This window comes from Leptopilina boulardi, unplaced genomic scaffold (genome assembly GCF_019393585.1).
Source record: "Leptopilina boulardi isolate dan_hultmark-lab unplaced genomic scaffold, ZJU_Lbou_2.1 LbouV2_273, whole genome shotgun sequence".
Classification (NCBI taxonomy): Eukaryota; Metazoa; Arthropoda; class Insecta; order Hymenoptera; family Figitidae; genus Leptopilina; species Leptopilina boulardi.
The window spans coordinates 3,786,432-3,811,683 of record NW_026137833.1 but is presented as its reverse complement, the minus strand read 5'-3'; the positions used below and the strand labels follow the sequence as shown (position 1 = coordinate 3,811,683).

Sequence of the window (25,252 nt, the reverse complement as noted above, 5' to 3'; positions counted from 1 at the left end):
ATATTCAAGATAATAAGTCTAATGTTTGGAGATCGCGACTAGTCCTGGTTCTACTGCGTTTTTTGATCCTATATAATTCCTAAGTTTATTTGAAGTGATTATATTGTTTCAGGGTCTATGATTAAGAAAAATAATAAATAGTCTTCTACAGTTATTTCTATTACTCCAACAATAGAGAAGTGTATTGATTTCCTATTAAAATTGTTTCTCCATTAATAGGTTCGTAAGGTTCGTTTAAGACATTAGCAGATAAAAAGCTGCGTGTTTTGTGTTTAATAGAACTTGAAATTCCAGTTCTCCTTCAATTAATTCTGATCCTTGATAGTTCAATCAACAAGCATGTAAGTCCCATAATTATCTTTTGAACGTTCGGCGGATTTTAGAAGTCCTTATGATCTTATAGAAATCGAATTGTTGGTATCACACAATTGTTGGTATTTATAATTCATTTGTTGAACTACAGGAAATGTATATATATGCAATTAATGAGTCGTCTGAGCCGCAAATAAAACATATAATAATTCACGGTATTTATAGATAATCCAGTTTACAAAAACCCCAAAAATGTATATTGATCCCGAATGTTTTCAAGAAACATGTCATTTGATGCGACGTCTTGGTCAATTAATCGTTATCCAATTGTCCGGCGTTTGACACGGAAATTGATGGGATGGTCAACTGTGATCAGGAATCTATAGCGCTCCTAGGATCTAGGACAATAACACGGGGAAGTTAGTAAAGGGCTGAGTGATTGATGAGACTCCCGATCGCGGTCTCTCTCTCTCTCTCCCTCTCATTACAGTTCTATAAGCTTCCGTAGATTGAGCCATCCTAGTTGAGGCTTACACGGTGACCGAACAGAAACAGGGGGAGGGTTCGTGATTCGATGAGGTTTTATTGCTCGCCTTGACGTGACTATTGTTTGGGCACTCCAATTCTGTATACTGCAGTCGGAAAACATTGGAATTCGATTTATCGCATCCACCTCACGCTCTCGTTAATTATCACTGCAGAGATTTTCTATTAAATTCACTACTCCTCGGTTATAAAAAAATTAATATTTTTATTTCTAGCATTAGTATTATCAAAAATTACTCCTTCAGATTACAAGAAAAAATTACGCTGATCCAAAAATTTTTTTTTTTTTTTTGAAAGTTCATTCATCAAGTTTATGACCTACGAAACGCCATTACTTGTCTCCTGGTGTAGAGATTTTGTGATGTCGTTAAAGTTTACGGGTGCGGTCTTGCGTGTGCGAGACTCGAATCCCCTACTCTCTCTATATAGATATAGCTCCTCTCTGCTACCATACCAGAGGAGTTTATTGATTCTCGAGCGGCGGCATCTCCCTCTCTCTGCATCATGTCCCTCTTCTTTTGTAGATTTTACAACCTTGTGTTTATCCATATATCCCCCCTCGATGTTGTTGCTTTAGTTACACAATCACTCTTTGCAAAACAAAGTAGGTAATCAAGTTACAAAGTCGTATACCGCGAAGGATTGTAAATCGTTATATAGGTGTACTCAATCAACATAACTTGTGAGAAAAAAAAAAATTTCTCCTTTACATTTGTAGTTCATGAGAAAGTTTGTAGTGTAAAGCTTTAAATGATGTGACATCAACTTTTTTTTTACAACCCACCTTTATATATATAAAGCAAGTGCAATATAACGGATTTTATATGCTCTGCAATTCTTCAGTTGCATACAAAAAATTATGTTGAAATTTTGTGATGAAAATTTTTCAAGAAACAAAACAAATAGGAAGAAAGATATAGTATCATCAGTATATATAAAGGTCCTAAAGACATTATTCTTCATTAGGTCCTTTACCCCACTTTCAATGACTCGTCGCGCCTCTTAGCGTTTTCGTAACGTTCATCCATCTTGCCAAGAACTCCCCCAATGCACCTTTCTTCCTCTAGCTTCCATTCTTCCTGTGTGCCGTGGTTTCGATGGTTTCTTCCCAACCTAGCTTTAACGGAGGAAACCATCGCTTTCCTTGTCTTATAGTTACGCGAGAGCGACGTGTATATCTGAGCGCAACCACCCGTATAATTGTTGGGGGGTGAGACTATATATATATATAGAGGGAGAGAGCCTCTGTATGTGAGAGTAAAGAGGCGGGTAGTTGGAGGTTGAAGGGTGAACCCGGGGCTGTCCGGAGGGAGGAAACGGCTGACGGAGTTGGAAACCACCCTTCTTGTATACGTGTGCTCAAGAGAGAGAGAGAGAGAGAGAGTTGGTATCGAGCGCCAGTGCTGCCTTGAATTAACGCCGTCATATTTCAGGATAGGAGCTGCTAGCTCGAGGGGCTTCCTTGCCATTTGTCTCGGTGTTCCGCCAACTCTCCTTGCTTTGCCTTGCCTCGTACATGAGTAATACTTCTAGGACGATTCGTATAAATCTGACATAAGAAAGAGGGCACTATGAACAGACAACTATCTATACGAATCACAATTATTATTACTTCTGCTTCACAAATTTCTAATTAGAATTATTTTATCAATTTTTCAGCCAAAATACTCCTAATCGAAGGAAAATTAGGTCAGGTTATTATAACGCCTTACAAAGTTTTTAAAAAAACACTCCTAATCGAAGAACAACTAGATTAACTTTGTACCTTATTACTTTAGTCTTCCTTTTTCCCAAAACACTCCCAATCGAAGATTTATATTAACTTGGTCTAACGCTTTATATAGTTTTAGCTAAAAACACTCCGAATCGAAGGAAAATTAGAATAACTATAACGCTTATGAAGTCTAAAATAATTTCGTCCAAAACACTCCGAATCGAAGATTTCGATTAACGTCTTATATAGTTTTAGATGAATCACTCCTAATTGACGAACAAATAGATTAACTACAACGCCTTGCATATTTTTACCAAAACACTTCTAATCAAAGACTTACATTAATTTATCATAACACGTTACATAGTTTTAGCCCAAAAACTCCGAATCGAAGAAAAATTGAATTAACTACAACGTCTATATAAAGCCTTACATAGTTTCGTCGAAAACACTCTGAATCGAAGATTTAGATAATCCTATATCATAACGCCTTCCATAGTTTTAGCCAAAACACTCCGAATCAAAGAACAAATAGATTAACTATAACGCCCTACCAATTTGTTGAAAAACAGTCCTAATTGAAGATTTTGATTAACTTATCATATAACAGTTTGCAAAGTTTTTGCCCAAAGACTCCGAATCGAAGAAAAATTAAATTAACTACAATGCCTGTAAAGCCTTACATAGTTTCGTCCAAAATACTCCTAATAGATGATTTAGATTACCTTCTAGTAATGCCTTATATAATTTTAGCCCAAAGACTCCGAATGGAAGAAAAATTGAATTAACTACAACGCCTGTAAAGCCTTACATAGTTTCGTCCAAAATACTCCTAATAGATGATTTAGATTATCTTCTAATAATGCCTTATATAATTTTAGCCCAAAGACTCCGAATCGAAGAAAAATTGAATTAACTACAACGCCTGTAAAGCCTTACATAGTTTCGTCCAAAATACTCCTAATAGATGATTTAGATTATCTTCTAATAATGCCTTATATAATTTTAGCCCAAAGACTCCGAATCGAAGAAAAATTGAATTAACTACAACGCCTGTAAAGCCTTACATAGTTTCGTCCAAAATACTCCTAATGGATGATTTAGATTATCCTCTAATAATGCCTTATATAATTTTAGCCAAAACTCTCCGAATCGAAGAAAAATTGGTTTAACTACAATGCTTATAAACCTTTACATAGTTTTGTCTAAAACTACCCTGAATCGAAGATCTTGATTACTTATCATAACGCCTTACATAGTTTTAGCTAAAACACTCCTAAATGATGCAAATTTGTATTAACTACAACGCCTGTAAAGCCTTACATAGTTTGGTCGAAAATACTCTGAATCGAAGATTTACATAATCCTATATTATAATGTCTTATATAGTTTTAGCTAAAACACTCCGAATCGAAGAACAAATAGATTAATTAAAACACCTTACCTTTTTTTTACCAAACCACTTCCAATCAAAGATGTAGATTAAATTATCGTTAACTCTTATATATTTTCACCCTAAAACTCTCCTAATCGAAGAAAATTATTTTATGTTACAGGTGTGGTTCAAGAATAGAAGAGCAAAATTCAGGAAACGCGAACGTGTAATGGGCTCAGCGGCGCAGCATGAATTTAGACAAGCACTTGGCACTGGATCATTAAATAGTTTCATACCGCCATCATTTCCCGATCCCGAATCACTTTACAACTATAGTCCCTACAATAATTGGCCCAAGGTACCATCGCCATTGAATACAAAAAGTTTCCCTTGGCCAGTGAATACATTAAGTTCCGTTGTACCACCGGCGTCACATCATCATCATCATCAAGTGAATCCAGTGAATTGTTTCAATACCGCAACATCATTGGCAGGTGGTCACGTTAGTGGAATGTCAATGTCTGTGGGACAAGCGGCAACATCAATAATTCCAGGAATGGGTTCAAGTTTAGGCGTTGCCAGTTCTCCCGTCGCTGCAACAGGAGCAACCTGTCCCTATGGACCACCTACTGCATCACATCCCTATGGACCGCCAGTTTATAATTCTCATCATAGAACAACAGCACCCACGGAACCCTATACAACTAGTATTGCAACATTACGACGTAAGGCAAAAGAGCACAGCAGTGGCTATTGTAATAATTTCATCACTGGTGTTAGTAATACCACAAATACTGGCAGTATAAGTCCAGTGAGTTCAAGAACATCGTCTGGTGGTGGTTTGAGTGCCTGTCAATATGCTCTCACTAGTGGTACAACAAATGCCCATTCACCAGTACCCGAACACGCCAACACAACGGCTAGAGCTCAAGTTTGAGGAGAAGTGGGGGCTACCAGCCCCCAGCATCGAGTGGTTGCATCATCGGCTAATACATTGAGTACGAATAGCAATAATAGTAATAACAATAACAGTAATAGTCAAGTAGTCGGTGGTGGTGGTACCACACAAAATGAGGATCAACTTCGTGAGAATGAGTGACACAGGCCTCGATCCGTCGCATCGCCTGCCTTATCGTCAACGCCATCATCAATGGCGTCACCTCAACATTATCTTGTTTATGATGAGGAAGGCACCACGACGGATCATAAAATGGAAGAAGACGGTCGTCTTGATTTAGCAACGGAAACGGTATCATCAGTGTCATCAACAAATCCCGGAACTGGAATCGGAGTTGGTCTCGGTATTGGAGTTGGTGGTACTGGTGCCTATACTGGTGGTGGTTTTGCTGGCTATTGGCAACATTCCACAACAACTGGTTATTTACCAATATTTGATTGGGGATCAAATTCTATTGCCGCTGGAACACAATCGTTGACATTTCCCAAAGACGAAAATCGAAGTCAATGAAATTGACTATATATATATATATTTGTGCAAAAAAATAATAGTATTCAGAAGTATAGCTTTTTTTGACAACCCACATATGAATTTAAATATCGACAGGAAAAAAAAAATTTTGCTGAACTGAATTTTCAGATGTTATGCAAAATCGTGTTTTCTACAACAGTGGTTTTTTTTTTAGTTTTAAAATTAAAGTAAAACAAGTTTTTAAGTATACATTTTTGAGGTTCACTATTCCAGTTATTCGATCGAGATTAAATTTAAGGAGATTCGACCCACTAACATAACCTCAAACAAGTAGTTTTTAACATAAACTAAAAATATATTTAAAATTGATTTCACTTAAATAAAAAAAGAAGTGAAATAATTATTATTTAACGACAAAATTTTTGATCAAAATAATTTATTTTCAAAATTGTATAACTGAATTTTTCCAAAATTGGAAAAAAATTAATTTTATTTATAGTTTTCTTTTTGTAGTTTAAAACAACTTTTTAGTTTGAGGTTATGTTAATGGGCTAAGCATCCTTAAAAAAAAAAACAGAAAAGATAAAAATATCTTATTTATAAAAAAACAAACGATTTTTCCCTCTGATTTAGGGTAAAAATTCTATAAGCCGAATTATAATATAATCCGTACACAGACGGATATTAATTATATATAAGGGAATCAAAATCAAGTGTAAATTCTCAATTTGGAAATTTGTCTTCGAAAATATAATATAAAATACTCTGTGAAAAAATTTTCAAAAATGCAATATTTCTATTTAAAATTTTATTTTAAATTTTGATAATACCTAATCATCCAAAACCTTGTTATATACAGATTTTTCATTAAAAGATGTGTACGACTACTACTACTACTATTATTATTATTATTATATTTATTATTATTATTATTTTTATTATTATTATCATTATTACTATTATTATTATTAATATTATTATTATGTATTATCATTATTATTATTATTATTAATATTATTATTATATTAACTGTGACTGTGATGATTGGGTTTGAAAACTCATGAAAAATCAGGTGTAAAATTTTTTGATAAATTTTGCCCCCTAAAGCAAAAAAAAAAAAACTCATATGAATTTCTCGTAATGCAAATTTAATCTTTATTAGATTATTTATAATAATAATAATAAACCGAAATATATCAGGAAATTTATTATATAAATATATATATATATAATAAACGACATAACCGCGCGTTGTATTATGGGCTTGTAAAGATCTTTCGCGAAATCCTGTAGATACTTGTATAGTAGACAGTAATTTTATGCGATTCGATGAATGTATACTAAATTGTTAAATTTTTAACATTAATAATAATAATGTTAAATATATTCACAGCAAATACCAAAACAAAATAAAAAAAAAAAAAAAAAGGAAAAAACATCTTAGAGTTAAGTTTTCAGTATATATATAAATAAGAAAAATTGCATCATTAATCAAATGATGGAAAATGATTGTACAGGAAATTACATTATAATATTGGTTAGAAATATCTTATAAATAAATAAATAAATATATATATATATATTATAATATCAATATCAATAAATAGTTATATATATATAAAATAATATAAATATATAATATATTGTAACCCTTGAAATAGCAGCGACGATATCAGCGGTACTTTTTTTGTTCTTGGATATATTTGTATGTATATCCAAGTATCATTTTTCGACGAAGCTATGTAAAAAGAACTGTATGAATATAATTCTAGTATGTGCGATCTAATGAAAAATAAAAATCGATTACGACTGATATATTTATGAATTTAATTTACAAAAAAACACTCCCCTCATAACAAAAGGATATCCCTAGGATATCCATATCAATGGACGATATCCTAGAATGGTCCCCAGGATATCTTGGGATATCCAAACCGCTGGTCTGTGGGACATCAACAGGACATCCATAGGATATCCACAGGATATCCCCTAAGACATACACAAAATATCTATTGGATATTATATCGCAGGATATCCATGGGATATCCTCAGGATGTCCGTGGGATATTCTTAGGATATTCACGGGATATTTAATATCTCAACATATATTTTTAAAGGTTAAAATTGTTAAGCTAATATAATGAATAATAATATAATAAAAAGAAAAATCTTATGAGCTTCTAATTTATTTTAAATGAAGATTTAAAACGCATTTTTCAAAGTTTTTAAATAAACTCATCCACTTAATGTATAATTAATATTAATAGTTATTCGTTATTTGCGGGGAAGAATTTATATTGTTTAAAGCCAATTTATTTTCTGACAATATTAAGCATATGAATAAAGGAATGAATCACGAATGAGAAAAAAATTAGTTAATAATTTTTCAAATTAAACAACTTTCTCGAAAAACAAGTTGCATTTTATTTTATTTGTATAAAATTTAATTCACAGAATATTCTCACACGTAGTCTAATAATGACTTTAAAAACAGTATTCTGAGAATATCTTCTTGACATCCAGAAGATATACTGAGAATATCCTGAAAATATCTGTGGGATATCCTGACGATATCTATGGGATATCCTGATGATATCTGTGGGATATCCTGACGATATCTATGGGATATCCTGATGATATCTGTGGGATATCCTAACGATATCTATGGGATATCTGGAGGAAATTTATGAAAGTCTATAGAGATATCCAGAAGATATCCTGTGGATATCCAAAGGATATCCAAACCGCCGATTTTTTGGATATCCTTAAGAGATCCATTTGATATTCATAGGACATCCCTAGGATATCTGCGGGATATTATCAATATATTCCAAAATATCTTGTGTTATTAAGGTCATCTTTTATTTTTTTATTTAAAAAAATCTTCATTTTTTGGTTTTTTAAAAGCTATGATTCTTGTATAATAATAAATTATTATTATTACATTATAATTATTATAATTCGTATTATTAATAATCACAATAATAATTTTATAAAAAAAAAAATTTTAGTAAAATTTTTATTTCTTATTTTGCATGTTTTTAAATAATTTTTGAACATAACCTCAAAATTCAAGGTCAAATATCAAGATTAAGAGAAGAACATAACCTAAAAATTCAAGGTCGCAGAACGGGAGGTGATCATAACCTGAAAAATTTGAGCCAGATCAAGAGAGAAGCATATGACTTCAAAATTTGGTTAAAGGTATAATAAAACAAACGTCACTTGTAAAAAAAATGTTAGGTTATGAATAAAATATTAGACTATTAGATAAGGAAACAAACCATAAACCATAAAATTAACCATAAATTAACCATAAAATTTAAATTACATATATTAAAGGGGACATACAATTTTGAAATTGAAGGTCTAGCGGTGAATATAACCGAAAAATTTGAGAATTTAAAACTATACTACTTGATAATCTCTGAGTAACGAGTTTGAAATAAATTTAATAATTTGAAAAATTCGTCCTCCATATTGAATCCGCCATTTTGAATTTTGAAAAACTGACTTCCAATTTGTATTCAGCGTTCTTTTTTCTATTATAAATTAAAAAAAAACAGTGAAAATTGATTTATAAACAGTTTTTTCAGACACGGTATCTTAGGTACCGGTTTTTAAGAAGAATAATGTTTATTTGTTTCAAAGAAAATATTTTTGAAACAAAAAAAAAATTCTCTTCGTTTCAAAAAAATTTTTTTATTTAATGCAAATAAATGTTTCTTTGACCCTATATAATGTTAGAATTTTTTTCATTTTAATTTTTCTTTTTTCATTTAATGCACAAATTTTTAAAAAATTTAATTTAATTTAATTTATTTTTAAAGAAAATTTTATTTTGAATAAAATACGAAAACAAGTCAAAGAAAAAAAAAAAAACTTAAATTTTTTATTGTAAATTGCAAAAATATTAAAAATTTCAAATTCAAAATTTGTACATTCATTTATAGCATCAGTACCATCAAAATATTTACCAAATTTTGAAAAAAAAATCCGAGACATTTCCCCCGTTTTCTGCTTATATTAAATACCTCATATATATATATATATATATATATATATAATAATTTAGTTTAGATTTTCTACAGAAAATCGAGACTAAAGTATAGTGTCTTTATATAAATAGAAGTTGCAATTTGGTGAGTTTCAGGACGATATCCTTTGGAATTTCACATCTTTTCTAGTTCCGTATAATGTATCACAAGGACATATATATATATACATATATAAAGGGGGGAAAAGACTATAAATTATGCACCCCACGTACCATGAAAGTGGGGCTGCCAGAGTTTCGCGACCCTCGCACGCTAAACTAAACTAAACGGATATTATAGTATCGTCGTACATTAATGTTCAACGTATTATGAGATATTACCTTCCGTATGTTTCTCATTACATGTATATTCAACCTTATGAATAACCAACTCGATCGCTTTTGATATAATTCCAATATAAGAACGTTTGGTTGCGGAATTGGAAGAAACAATATATATATATATGTATATAGGAGGGTGGGAAAATTAATGAAGATATGTTTATGGGTATATATTAATTTTGATTTATACTTCTTTAAATGATTCTTTCCAAATTTCTGTTCAATTCATTATATAATACATCATTTTTTATTTATATTCCATAAAAAATAATATAGAAATATATTATTTATATAATAAATAATATAATAAATTTAACCGAAAATTTATTTAACCCTTTGCGGCACACATTTTTCATTCCATTCAAAAATACAGATGATCACACCTATAAGGGTTTTTGGGGTCGCTGATTACGAATCTAAAGTCAGTTTTTAAAAATTCAAAATGGCGGATTCAATATGGCGTACGATTTTTAAAATCTAATGCAATTCGCTTCAAACTTGTTACTCGAGGTTTTTCGAGATAATTTGGTAGCCTTGAAAAAGGCTGATTGTTATAGTTGCTGATTACAAATATCAAGTTTGTTTTTTAAAATTGGAAATGGCGGATCGTAAGTAAAATTCCATTTTTAGTTGTGATAAGCGTCGAAACAATTTCTTGCTGGCAATAGGCAGAGTGGAACGTTGCAAGTTTTACAAATCCAGGACGTTCGCTTTTGGTCAGCTTTTGTACTACAATGAGCACATATTGGATCCACATTTTGAATTTTAAAAAGCTAACATTGGATTCGTAATCAGCGACCCGAAAACCCCCGAGTAACAAGTTTTAAGCAAATTTCGTGGATTTTTAAAATTTGCGGTCGACATATTGGATCCGCCATTTAAAATTTTCAAAAACTGACTTCAGATTCGTAATTAAAGACCCCAAAAACCCCCCGATTAGCAAGTTTCAAACGAATTGGATTAGATTTTCAAAAAGTCGTCCGCCATTTTGAATTTTCAAACACTGATTTCAAATTCGTAATCAGCGACCCCAAAAACCCCCGAGTAACAAATTTCAAGCGAATTGCATTAAGTTTTGAAAAAGTCGGCCGCCATATTAGATCCGCCATTTTGAATTTTTAAAAATTGACTTCAGAATCGTAATCAGCGACACCAAAAACTCCCGAGTAACGAGTTTCAAGTGAGTCCAAGCAAGTTTTAAAAAATTGTCCGCCATATTGGATCCGCCATTTTGAATTTTTAAAAACAGACTTCAGATTCGTAATCAGCGACCCCAAAAACCTCCGTGTACAAAATATCGGTTCCCTTTTGTACCTAAATTTTCGGTAATGAATTTTTTTCCAAAATAATGAGTTTTTTGACAATTATTTATTTATAATTGTTTATAATTATGCGTAAATATTGTTACTTTTATTTTCGTTTCATTGAATAATATGTTCTCATTCACTTTAAAAAAAATTAATGAATATTACTTAAAAAACTTAAAATACAGTAAGAAAAGTTGTAAATAAAATAGGTGGTAATCTGGGTTACCACTGTGTCACAAAGGGTTAACAGAATTTCCATTTGACAGTTAACTTTCATTGATTCAAATTAACTTCCGTCAGAAACCTTTGTGGCGCGAATTTTAAAAGTGTATATAACCAATTATTATTTTCTGGGTAATTTCTGATTGGTTAATTTTAAAAATTGGCGTCCAATTGTTTTTGATGGAAGTTAATTCGAACAAATGAAAGTTCTGTCAAAAGGAAAATTCGATCAAATAGAATTTCTGTTAAATGAATTTACGGTTAAATAAAAATTTATCTAATATGAAAAATCGGTTATATGTAAATTCTATCCAAATAATATATTCAAATAAATTAAAATTCGTATAAAAGAAAATTCTATCTAACGAAATTCTATCATAAATAAAAATTCTAACAAATTAATTTTAGGCATTATTCATGCGTTTCGTATTAAATAAACATTTTATTATTTATTTTCATTTATTATACTCTTTATATAAACAAAATTAAATTTTTAAACAACTTTTGCGTTTACGTTTTTAATTATTACTTCGAAAAGTAATATGATGCTTTTCTAGTTTAAATTATTGATGAAAATAACAATATCCGGATGACATTTTATTTATATATATACGTACACATCACAGAAATTTCAAATCCAGAAACACTGGAAAAGTGATTTACGGCGAGACAGTTGCTATACGAACGTGATTTGAGGCAAGAGAAAATAATCTTTGGGGTTGCAGAACGGAAAGAGAAGTCAGGAAATGGGAAAGTCAGAAGATCATCGTTTATATGGAAGGAAGGAAGGAAAGCAGCAGAGAAAAGACTCAAGAGACTCTCACGATCGACACCTTTCTTTTCCAATATAGTAATTCTTAAAACAACAAACAAATAAACAATATTCTTTAATCAACTTTCAAACCCTTTAAAAAGCAAACTTATTTTGAGTCTATATAATATATTTTCTGAAACCAAATTCATTTATTTTCTACACATCTGTAATTTTATTATTTAAAAGTAAATTATTCAATTTTTAAAAGTAAAAATAAAAGAAACAGGCACACAAAAAAATTATTATTCTAAGCTCGAGGTAATAATCGCATAATTACTTTATGTTTTTGGGGTCACTGTAACCGAATCTGAAGTTAGTTTAACTTTAACTCCACCACGTGAGGTATTTGACATAACCTTAAAAAAACCTCAAAATTCGTCCTCAAAGTTTTAAAATCAAGAATAATTTGGATTTTTAAGTTTTACCATGTGTAGATTATATTTTTTTGGGGTAGCTGAAGCCAAATCTGAAGTCTATTTAACCCCATATCACGTCAGACTAAATCCAAATTATTCTTGATTTTAAAACTTTGAGGACGAATTTTGAGGTTTTTTTTAAGGTTATGTCAAATACCTGACGTGATGAAGTTAAACTGACATCAGATTCGGTTTCAGTGACCTCAAAAACGCATATAGCAGTCATAATTATTTTTGAGCCGAATTTTTATTTGTTCTAATTAGCATTTTGCAAAATTTTCATCAAAACGATTTTCTATATATTGGGTCAGTCCACTGACTTTCGTCTAATAGTGGTTGCGACCAAATTTTAAAAAAATCTAGTTTTAATATATGTGAAACTCGATGATTTCCTGAGTTCATTAACCATAATATTATGGTAAAAATTTTATTCCCTTTAAAAATATTAAATATCAAAAGTAGGAGGTTCACAATGTGATTTTGTAACCTTAAATTTTTCAATTTTTTTAAAAACGCTATTATTAAAAAACTATTAAAAATTAGATGTTGGAACTCACCAAAAACATAAATCACTTTATTCTGCACAGAGGAACGAAAGAATTATTGCAAAAATTTATTATTTTTCGATGATATACGATTTTAAAAAAAATTTTATTTAAATATTCTCAAGATTTTTATTTACTTATAACTTTTTTGTCGGTGCTCCGAAAAAATTGAGGTTTTGCACATAGATTTTTAATAATATTCTTTACCTTCTATTAAAATCTTACGAAGGTGTTTTGCTTCGTTTTGGAGATATTAATTTTCAAAATTTTTTATTTAAAAAGGTTAATTAAAAGACTTGAAGTTAACTGACCAATTTCAAATCGCTACATTTTAATATATTTTTATAAAAAATAGAGCAGTTTGAATTTGGTTAGTTAACTTCAAGTCTTTTAATTAACCTTTTTAAATAAAAAATTTTGAAAATTAATATCTCCAAAAAGAAGCAAAACACCTTCGTAAGATTTTAATAGAAGGTAAAGAATATTATAAAAAATCTTTGTGCAAAACCTCAATTTTTTCGGAGCACCGCCAAAAAACTTATAAGTAAATAAAAATCTTGAGAATATTTAAATAAAATTTTTTTTAAAATCGTATATCTTCGAAAAATAATAAATTTTTGCAATAATTCTTTCGTTCCTCTGTGCAGAATAAAGTGATTTATGTTTTTGGTGAATTCCAACATCTAATTTTTAATAGTTTTTTAATAATAGCGTTTTTAAAAAAATTGAAAAATTTAAGGTTACAAAATCACATTGTGAACCACCTACTTTTGATATTTAATATTTTTAAAGGGAATAAAATTTTTACCATAATATTATGGTTAATGAACTCAGGGAATCATCGAGTTTCACATATATTAAAACTAGATTTTTTTAAAATTTGGTCGCAACCACTATTAGACGAAAGTCAGTGGACTATAACCCATTACAGAATTTTTATCTCTAATTGAAAATTAACTTCACAGAATTTTAATTTTTTCAAATTTTTATTTGCTCGAATTTTCATTTAACGTAAAAGGCATTTTAAAGAATTTTTATTCGGTAGAATTTTATTGCATAGAATTTTCATTTTATTCTTTCAGATGAATTTTCATTTGTTCGAATTATTATTTCATATAATTTCCATATAACCGATTTTTCATATACTACATGAATAATTTACTTAACCGAAAAAACATTTAACAAAATTTCTAATTAATAGAATTTTCATTTGTCCGAAATTGCAAATGTCCGAACAAACAATCGATTTTGGCACGATTTTTAAAATCAACCAATCAAAAATTATCCATAAAATTGTGATTGGTTGATTTTAAAAATCGCGCCGAAATCTTTATGTCGATTGTTCGTTCGGCCATTTGCAATTTCGGATAAATGAAAATTCATCTGAAATAGAATAAAATGAAAATTCTATGCAATGAAATTCTACCGAATAAAAATTTTTTAAAATGCCTATTATTTATGTTAAATGAAAATTCGAGCAAATAAAAATTCTTGTTATTATCCGCAACATCAGTATACATTTATGGTTTCCATTATTTTTTTTTCAAAAAAAAAAAAAAACATCGAGTTGCTTGGAAAATTTGCCAGGATTACTTGTTCAAAATATAAATGTCTACGAGAAAGATAAAATGACAATTAACATCACCTCGAGCAACGGGGTAATAAAGATATATCTCCTATCTTTCAAACCTTATCTCTAATTATGTCAGTGTTGAAAATAGTGCCTAAAGCTGGGAAAATGGAACAAAAACTTTCTGAACATACATGACAAATATATTAAGTGTATAATTGAAATAAATTAACAATTTTCTTATTTATATATCAATTTCTATAGAATACAAATTTTTTTACTTGTAATGTATTCTAAGAACAATGCTCTCTCATTTTTTGAATTAGTTAAAAATAATATTAATTTGATTGCAAAAAAAAAAATCTCAGTTACCTACTAACTCAAATAGTATAATATTTCTATACGAATCTTTTAGTTAAATTCACTGTTATGTTATGTTAAAATAACAAAAATTTTTGGTAACAAACTAACAAACATTAACAAATTCAATTAGTAAAATTTAACTATTTTTTCAGTTATTTATCTACAGAAATTTAGTTACCTTTTTATTAATATTGATAAAGGAAAAACTCAGCCAAGATTTTACTAACTAGTTATTTTTAACTAATTCAAATTTAGAGTGATAAAATAGCAAATGAGAAATCATTGAAATATAGAATATAAAAAATAAAAAAAGTACCTATACAAATAAAAAAAAAAAGTTACCAAATATGTAAATAATTTTAAAAGTAAAAAAAAATGAAACACGTCAAAAGAGTAACTTTTTGAAGTTTTTTTTTTTTTTTTTTTTTTTGCTTCTTTTTGTCTAGGGCTCAAAGTTTGAAAAAGGATTTATAGTGTACGTGCTGCATGACATGCATAAATATTCGTATCAGGTTGGACCCTACTAGAGGAGGTTTCTGGTGATAAGCGCACGTTATATAAAGCCAATGTTCATTGCTCCATTTGGGTAGGCCGATTGTCTATGCAAATGGCAATCAACGAGAGTGCCAAGCTTGGTTGCGCGTTTTACTATGCACACGGGGATAAAGTTCAGTATGGTCCCTCTCATACTCATTCTCACAAAGGCCAACAATGTTACACACAATGTAATCAATTAAGTGCCAATTCTTCATGCAGTTAAAATTTTATTTTAAATTCACCAAAAAACAATCAAATTCTCATCATCAAAAATTATAATTCATTAAAAAGTAACAGGATATATCAATTAACATTATTATTTTTATTATTATTATTATTATTATTATTATTATTATTTAAAAAAAAAGTTAACAATATTTTTGATTTTCTAAAAACGGGATAAATTTTGAATTTTTTCACTGAAAAAAAACTAGTAGGTTTTACTACTTTTTAACTACTCTGAGTAGTACAATAGGTCCTCAACTGAATTTAAACGGTTCTATTAACTATATATAAAAATACATAGTTAAACCAATTAAAAATGTAATTTGTAGAATGACATTTTGTGATTGTATTAACTCAATTTAAAAATGTTAAAACAACTCAAGATGTAAGTAGTAGATTTTACTACTTAAAATAGGAAAATAAAATTATTTTTTATTTCTAATTGTTTATTATCAGTAGAATTGACTTTTTCATCCTCTCTCCTATACTGACGCTTATTTTATGCCCTAACGATTATGTACCTAACAGAGAAAATTTCTAACCGACAGGAATTAAACCCTCGACCCTAACGCTCGCAATCCGATACCTTAACCGACTAACCACGCACGCTCGCTACGACAGTCTGCAAACTACTCGAAGACTACTTTCTGCTTGTCCAATTGGTAATTTAACTATTTAAAGTAGTCATTTTTAATACTTTTATTAGTTGCTATAACTATCCTTTTTAAGTTTTGACTTGTAAATTTTTCATCTTTTAATTATATTATAAGTTGTTTAATTGCATAGTGCAGTAAAATCTACTACTTAAAGTGATAGTTTTAATTGCAAAGGATTTTTTAATTCTACGACATAAATGTTCTTAAAGCCTATTGAACCACTTTAAGTAGTAAAAGCTACTACTGAAAGTAGTAGTTTTAATTGGAAACGATTTGTAAATTTTACATCAAAAACGTTTTTTAAGCTTATTGAATTAATTAAAATAGTAAAAAATTACTACTTAAAGTAGTAGTTTTAATCACAAAGGATTTGTTAATTCTACAACAAAAATGTTCTTAAAGCCTATTGTACCACTTTGAGTGGTAAAATCTACTACTTAAAGTAGTAGTTTTAACTGGAAACGATTTGTAAATTCTACATCAAAAAATCTTCTTTAAGTTTATCGAATTAATTAAAATAGTAAAAATCTACTACTTAAAGTAGCAGTTTTAATTACAGACGACTTGTTAATTCTACAACAAGCATTTAATTGAAGCCTATAAAATCATAGAAATTAATAAAAAATCTACTACTCAAAAATTAAAGAAAATAATTCCTTTTACTACATTTCATATAACTGGTGAATAGTAGTTGGATTTACTACTCTTCAAATTTTGAGTTGACTACAATTCCACTTGTTTTTACTATACCTTAAGAAAGTTAATTTTACTACCGACCTGTAGTTGTACTTTAACTACATATTTACACAGAAAAAAAGGTGGGTAAAAAGTTGTAAAGATAGGGCATAAAAGTCGTTAGGATACAGGGTAAAGGATAAATTTGTGATGGATAAAAATGTTACTAAAATATTACTAGAAAAATGGATGTCATATTTGAGTAAACTGTCTAATTTTAATAATAATATTAGTAATTTTACGCTTAACTTATTAAATCCACAAATTTTATATAAATAACTAATTGCACGTGGAAATATTTTGCCTATAATTATTGTCTATTAATAAAAATATCTTTGACTAATATAACTGACAGCTGACGACAGTGCGTAAATAATCAGAACTGGGAAATTACAACTCAACGTCTGTATTGTTGCACGAAAGCAGAGTTGGGTAGTAACTGAATTTTTTGTGCATATTAAGCTCTGTCACTTGTGACATCAGAGTCGATTCTAGGTGTATCTAGGTCTATCAATGCAATTGAATCAAATTTATAAGAAAATTAATTATCAACACACATTTTAATTTTATTAGATGTCAACAAGCGTTTTCCATGTTTAAAGTATGAATAAAATTGATGAAAGTGGAAACTAATTTTCATCCCCATAAGAATAACATTGTGTCGTCTGTTTGTTGTCCTGCAGGCTTCTGACGTCACACCTAGAATCGACTCTGACGTCACAAGTGACAGAGCCTAATATGCACAAAAAATTCAGTTACTACCCAACTCTGCTTTCGTGCAAGTTGAGTTGTAATTTCCCAGTTCTGATTATTTACGTACTGTTGTCAGCTGTCAGTTGTATTAGTCAAAGATATCTTGGTCAAAGTTGATTTCGACAATTAGTCGGAATGATTATGGGGAAGCTTATCAGAATAACCAGGTATCTTAGTTACATTGGCTAGAATCACTTTGACTAATTAAACTTTAGCAAAATTGACTATAGATACATGCGATATTAACCAAGCACATTAGTTAATATAACTAGGAAACAAGGGGTCAATTCATCTACTAAATCGACTTTGACAATATTAACCAAGTTACATAACTGAATTGACTAGGATGCTTGCGGTTATGCTGACTAGATTTAAAGTTGCTATGGTTAATAGTCATTAATGCGAAGTAAATTTTTTTCAGTGTGGTAATGCAGATTTGACTGTTTAAATATAAGATTTGTTTAATATAAGATTTATATCCTACTTGGTGCAGCAAGAAAGTTATATTAACCTTATAATAAACATATTTTTTTGAATGTGAATAATATTAAATAAATATTTACGGCTGTATTTTATTATATCGAATTACCTATTTGATTAGTAAGGTTAAGTAACTAAATGTTATCTGTTACAATATTTATTAGTAGTTGTTGCTAACTAAAGTAAGTTCCCCTTACTAATAAAATCACAGAAAATTAAAAGGCATTAAAATAAGCTGCAACGCTTATTATTTTAATCCATTTTGGTATTAAAATAAGCAAAATTGGATTAAAATAATAAGCGTTGCAACTTATTTTAATGCCTTTAAATTTTATGTGATGGTAACGGTAACTATTTATCTTTTTACTATTATAAATGGTATCCCCGACTATCGAATTAGCAGCAGTATAGTTTACTAACCGAAATGGTATTCGTAACCATTTCATTAGTTACCTCAACTACTTTGTTCTCTCATTGTCAGTGTGTTTTATCAGTAAAATCTCACCGATTCAAATTTAGAGAGTATATAGAAAATGACTTTGGAATTTGAATCAAAATTACGCTCATCTTTTGCTGAGATATAGCTATATACATATATATATATATATATATATATATATATATATATATATATATATATATATATATATATTTGAAAGTAAAAGAATGGAGAATGCATTAACAGTGTTTGGGTCGTTGGTACGTGCTGTTATAGTTGTTTCCATAAACTTGCTCCCCAGTTTCTATGCATAGATGCATACAAGGATCAAGAAAGGTACTACATAATACATCGTCGTGCGATTTTCTCATCCTGAATGTTTCTGCTCCGCCCTCAAAGCGTATATATATATGACAAAATCATACTAACGTGTTGCAGTTAGAGCCTTTTGTAGTTCTTTAGATCTATTTATAGATTAAAAATAAACTGCGAGACAACATTTTTTTTTTTTTTTTTTGGAAGAACAAATATTTCCATAGTTTGCAAAAGAGGGAAATAATATTTGATAAAAAATTGTCCTAAAAGAAAGAGATTCTTCTCTCTTTTTTTTGCGATTATTTTACATTAACGAGAATCTAACTTTGTTTCTGCTGCAACTGACACATGATTCAACGTTCTGTCAGAGAAGACTCAAAACAGAGAGGCTGCACCTGCAAGGCACTTTGAAGTAAGGTAGGTAATCCCTGCTCGCGCGACGGTGGCTAAGCCTTCATGATTTAGAAGCTCGTGGAGTATTTTAAGAATCCCCTTTACTCGCCACCCCCGAAAAACCCCACAAGATATTCATGTGCTCGCTCTTTTTCTATGTCCAATATATATACATACGAGTGGAGAGTGTGCGGTATGTATGTATATATATATATATACCCATTGAAAAAATTACCCATCCACGGGGGATTATATTCATTCATTCTTTCGAAACGAAAATAAATCTCATCAAGAACAACTTTCTCTTATTCTCTCTATCTCTCTCTCTTGCGATGCTGGAAAAACAGATTTTGAAAAAAAATATCCAAATAACTATGCATTATTTTTGGTAACTTCCTGTATATATCAGAGAAAGATAAACTTTAATTTTTTTTTAAAATTCTTCCCTTTTTATATAGATTATAAATATCCACAATGGATTTTGTTAAAAATAGATCTATTGTATTTTTAATTGTTAGATTTATTATGTCGTTAATTCTCTTTTGACACTTAGAAAAATATTCGATGAAATAGAAGCTACACTTGACGTAGTACGACGTTTAGTATTACTAATAGTGAACATTAGGAGCGCTGCCTTCGCGACAAGTATATAGAATTACAATCTCGAATTGGAATTACGTCTCATTTTCAACACTTCTTATTTTATTTAATATTAGTTGATAAATTTATGAAGCCATGTATTAATTAAATAAAATATCTCAAAGTACTATTTGGCCTATTCGCTTCTGTATATTTTACGTTAAAAGAATGACGCGTTTCGATGCAATATAGGGTAAAAATTCCTGAAGTGTATATATCAGCAAATTTTCAAAATTTACTGTTTTTAATCGACAATATGTGAAATGCAAACGTGATTATGAGCTTATTAAACAGTTTGAAGGATTTGTCAAAAAAAAAATTAAAATTCTCTTAGTTATAAACAATTGAAGTTTTTTTTACAACGTTTAAATAAAATAATTCATATCTTGGAATAGAATGAACGGATTTTAATGAACCTTATATTTTTGTGAAGCATAAATACTATAGTTTTAATTTTAAAAATAAAAAAAAATTATTGTTAAAAATTACTAATTGTTATTGCAAAATTAATTGTTTATTTGTAAAATAAATAATGTTCTCAACGTTTTAAAAAGTTTATTCTAGTAGAGAGTAGAGAAGAAGAAGTATCAGTTAAAATCAATAAAATTATTTTTAAAAATTTATTATTTTATCTTTATTTATTTATGATGAATTCCGTAATTTTAAAATGTGTTTTGAGCTAACTTAATTCGAAAAGGATAGTGAATTACAATTTTTTTACATTGTTTTTCAATGTATACAGATACGAACGACAATAAAAAGGACCCTATATGTGAGTTTCCTAAAGTTGATTTTTTTAATTTTCAATTCTTGACCAACTTTAGAAAACTTAATCCTTTGTAACACATTTAATACCTTTGTAAATTGATTTATGTTTTTCTTTTAATAACGGATTACAGAATCTATTTATAGGTGCCATTTTTAATGTAAAAGTAGATGAAATATTAAAATTTAAAAAAGACTTTACTTATTTCACGTTATTTTTTAATAGAACAATTTTTTACATAACTTATTTAGATTGTTAAAGAAATTTTTAAATACTTATGTTCGTAAAATGTCAAATTTTAAGGTTATGTCACAATGTTTTAAAAAGTCAAAAAGATATAATTAATTCGAACATGGTAAAAACTTATATTATAGAGTAAAATGAGTTTCCCGTAAATAATATTCATTATTAGTTTTTTATTTAATTAATTAATATATTTTAGTTGATTAGATAAGTATATCAAATACGTTTATTTTTTTGTTTAAGCCCAATCAACACGAAAACTTGCAGCAAACTTATAAGAAGCTTGCCGTGCAAGATTGCAGTGTAAACATGTAGCAAGTTTGGTGCAAGCAACTTAATGTCTTCTTGTGGCAAGATAGTTAAGCAAACTTGCAAGAAGCTTGTATAATACTAAAGAATTTTTTTTCAAACAATTTGTTAGTAAATAAACATAAAGGTTACCTTGCTTTGGAGGTTAAAAAATTTATTGCGCAGCCGTAGGAGCTTCCGTTTACAACTGCACATTGTATTAAATTTTGCAAACTTGCAGCAAGCTTGCGCCAACGTTGCCCTGCAAGCTTGCCACAAGAGGACATTTTGTTTCTCGCCCCAAACTTGCGTATAAGATAAAAGATAGGAAATTATAACAAGTAAATTAAGACTTTATTGAACAATTATAATGTTAATTTGATAAACATAGAATGGACTTTAATGTAGATTCTTTACTGAATTCTTTCAGTGATCCGTACAAAAACTTTAATGCTATCCGTAGTACTATAATAGCACGACTGTCAAAATCCTTCAACCCGGAATTGCACTCAGGTATATGTACCTCAAGTACCTGGTTTTCCCTTTCCACATGAATTTTACTTAAAACCTTAAATGTTTATAAATATCGTTGTATCTCCAACAGAAACATTATAGAAACTGATGTTAAGGAAGTGAAATTATTAAAGTTAAAGACTAGGTTTGTATAGAATTATGGGAATTATGATTTTCTTTTGTAACATAGTTGCATAAAGCGTTTTGCTCACTCTTTTCGATTCTCGGTATTTATTTATTTCCTTTGTATGTGACATAAACAAGAAGACAAGAGACGATATGAAGTATCAGTCGACAAGGTTGGGTAGTCAAGATGAACCTAAGCGCAAAGGATCTCTTAAGGCCAACGCACAATAATCCACTTAGTGAAATTTTTTTAAGGCTATTCTACAATACTTTTTTTTACATCGGTGATTTAGAAAATTCACTCAGAAAATAAAAATATATGTAAATTATGAAACGATAGTAAATGAAAATTTGGTAAATGTGAAACTAATAAAATTATTATAAAAGTGTCACGACTTTTCAAAATGTCGTCAAACCAGAAGCACAGCGGTTGGTTGACATTGTCCCCACTCGCCATTTGTCATAATTCTCGTCAACAACCGCATTCTGCTCTAGTAAAAAATTTAGTGACTTTATTGTTAAAATTAAAAGTTACTAAATTTTCACTAGAACAGGGTGCGGTAGTTGACGAGAATTATAACAAATGGCGAGTGGGGACAATGGCAACCATATTTATGCAATTGGGTGTAAGATAGAAGAAGTTCCAATTATAAATTTTGATAAGAATAACAATCAACTAAGAAATAAATAAACTTTTATATTTTGAATATAATATATAACTCATGTGTATAGCATCTGTATCATTAAAATGGCATTATATAATTATTTGCCCAACCAGGAGAAAGTTTAAATCCCAATTAACTCATTCCTTATAAATTTGTCTTCCCACCCGCGTTGGAATTTACATTTGAACTCCTGTCACTGATAAAGTTCTTATAATCCGCGCACTTCTACATAAAATAATTCTCATTTTCCGACTGAACAAAGCTACCCTTTATCTTCCACCGGTTTTATTCATCTCTCCCCCCCTCTCTCTCTCACTCTCTTTCTTTCTCTCTGTCTCTTTTCTTCTCGCGAGGGAAGTAAATTGAGTGCAAGTACTCTCGCAACCTTGAAAGCTGACAAAACCCTACTCAAGTCAAAACAACCCTTTTCTCTTCTCTCAGCGCACTTATCTCGTAAGACACATCCTTTTGGCCTTTTTCGGGGCAAAATTAGATGAAGCTTTTTGGCTAAAATTTTCTCTATATATATTCGCATCCACATCCCTCTTTCTCTCATATATATATATATAGTTAGCATCACGTGCGTCCTTTTAAGTTTGGTTGGCCCACCTCACCACCCTTTCTAAAATTTTTCCTCCTCTTCTTTGAAAACCTCTTGCTTTCCCTCTTATCCCGCACGACTCAGGGCAAACGCAACCTTTCACGACACCAGGGCTACTCTCTCTCTCACTCTCTCAATGTTGGGAGCCTCCATTAAATTCATTAGGCCATTAGTGGCTGCAACCCTCCAAGATGGCTCCCGGGTCGCTTGGCAACGAAACGAGAGCCAAGCACGGCGGCAGGGTGGTTGGGTCTTTGCCGTGTAATTAGATTCAACGAGCGAGAAGGAAAACCTCGTAGAAGGCAAGACGGGGGCTAGGAATGAGGAGGAGGACATGTATGTATATGTGTATATATATGTTACAGCGCGTACCTTTTCAACTCAAGAGAAAATCGCACTGTATGGATGATGATTGTCGCTTTCTGTGCTAACCTGATTACATTCGGAAATTTAATCTCCTTGCGTGTGTGTATGTGTAGACTTTTAAACGGATTAAATAGTTCACGAAAAGAAAACAGTATAAAAAATTTGCCTTTCATTATTTATATTACTAAATGAATTTAGTAAATAACTAATTTTCATACCGTGAAGTAATTCTAGAATTGTTTGCGGTAATATTTTTCATGTAGCAATATTTGCTTTTTGATCTTAAAATACTTTTCACTTGATAAAAAGCCTTATTACGCCTTTAGGTCTAAAAGACCTACACTAGAGATTACGTTCCGAAAAGTATTCAAACGTCTAAATTTGCTAAACTAATCTCCACTTGATAAAAAGCGTCAATATCTTGCAAGGTCTAAAAGACCTACACTAGGGATTACGTACCGAAAAGTATCTAACGTTTAACTTAGCTACAACAATTATAATTAGCCCGCTATAGAAATTTTTTTTTCTGATTTATTGCCGAAATCTACTTGATTTATAATTGAAAAATTATATTATTAGAAAATGATGTCAAATTTTTTGGATTAAAAACACATTTCTAATTTCTTATATAGGAACAAAAATCCTTTTCTTCAAATTCAACGAAGGAATTTCTGTAAAATAGTAAAACGTACAGAGTATAAAGTATAGGAGATAAATCTCGTCCACAAAATGTGAACGCGTGTAGGTCCCTCGAGAGGGTCGTTTGGTCGATGATAACGAGCGCATACGATGTACGAGATTACTCTAAAGATAGGCTATATACTGTATATACCAACACACATATCTATTTTCTGTCCCAAAATGCTGTAAACAATCCCTTTTGTATATATATACGAATTATCCGCAACATCTCCACTTGGTTTTCTTTCTTTATACAACAAAAAGAAAAAAAAAAAAAGTCTGACGAATAAATTAGTAACAAAATTTATTATTCAAAATTTTTTAAAGGAAAATTTAAATTAAAATTATTTTGCTTAGAAGAAAATAATTTATTGAAATAAAAATAAATTCTTATTATTTCGAATAAATATTTTCATATTGTATAAAAAGAAATGAAAAATTAAAAACAGAACAGCTTCTTATTTGAAATGCAATAATATATTTTGCGTAAAAAAAAAATTCTGTATTGCAATTTCTATAAGTGAAAAAATGAAAATATAATTTTAAGTGCGCTTTGGCATATTGATAAAAATATTTCATTTTTCATTTCATATTTTACTTATAAAGATACATCTGTATAATTGGGAATTTAAAACAAAACCAAAAAAAAAGAAAAAAAAAATAATAAAGAAGAGTAGCTGTGGTAATCCAGAGTGCAGCACAGGGCTTACGAAGGCTCCTCGAGATGTTTATTGAGTTGACTGGCGCACGCGCTACCTGGAACACAATCTCATCCCAACTCTCTTCATCTCATCGAATTCTGTCTTGCCCGGTCTTACCACATCCGTTTTTATTGTGACA

The 25,252-nt window shown here is 29.9% G+C and overlaps 2 protein-coding genes across 3 annotated transcripts in view; both read left to right on the top strand.

The window, feature by feature from the left end:
* The window catches only part of LOC127281536 (pituitary homeobox x), a 51,249-nt gene extending 46,365 nt beyond the window's left edge, over positions 1–4,884 (top strand). For both annotated transcript variants that reach the window (XM_051305261.1, XM_051305259.1), the window contains exon 4: positions 4,129–4,884. In XM_051305261.1, the coding sequence (XP_051161218.1) occupies positions 4,129–4,884 (756 nt within the window). The remainder of the gene's footprint in view (positions 1–4,128) is intronic.
* A 205-nt stretch (positions 4,885–5,089) lies between these two features.
* LOC127281537 (uncharacterized) lies at positions 5,090–7,175 on the top strand. Its single transcript, XM_051305262.1, has one exon. It carries the CDS (start codon positions 5,098–5,100, stop codon positions 5,413–5,415), a length of 318 nt encoding a protein of 105 aa, XP_051161219.1. The 5' UTR covers positions 5,090–5,097; the 3' UTR covers positions 5,416–7,175.
* Positions 7,176–25,252: the final 18,077 nt, after the last annotated feature.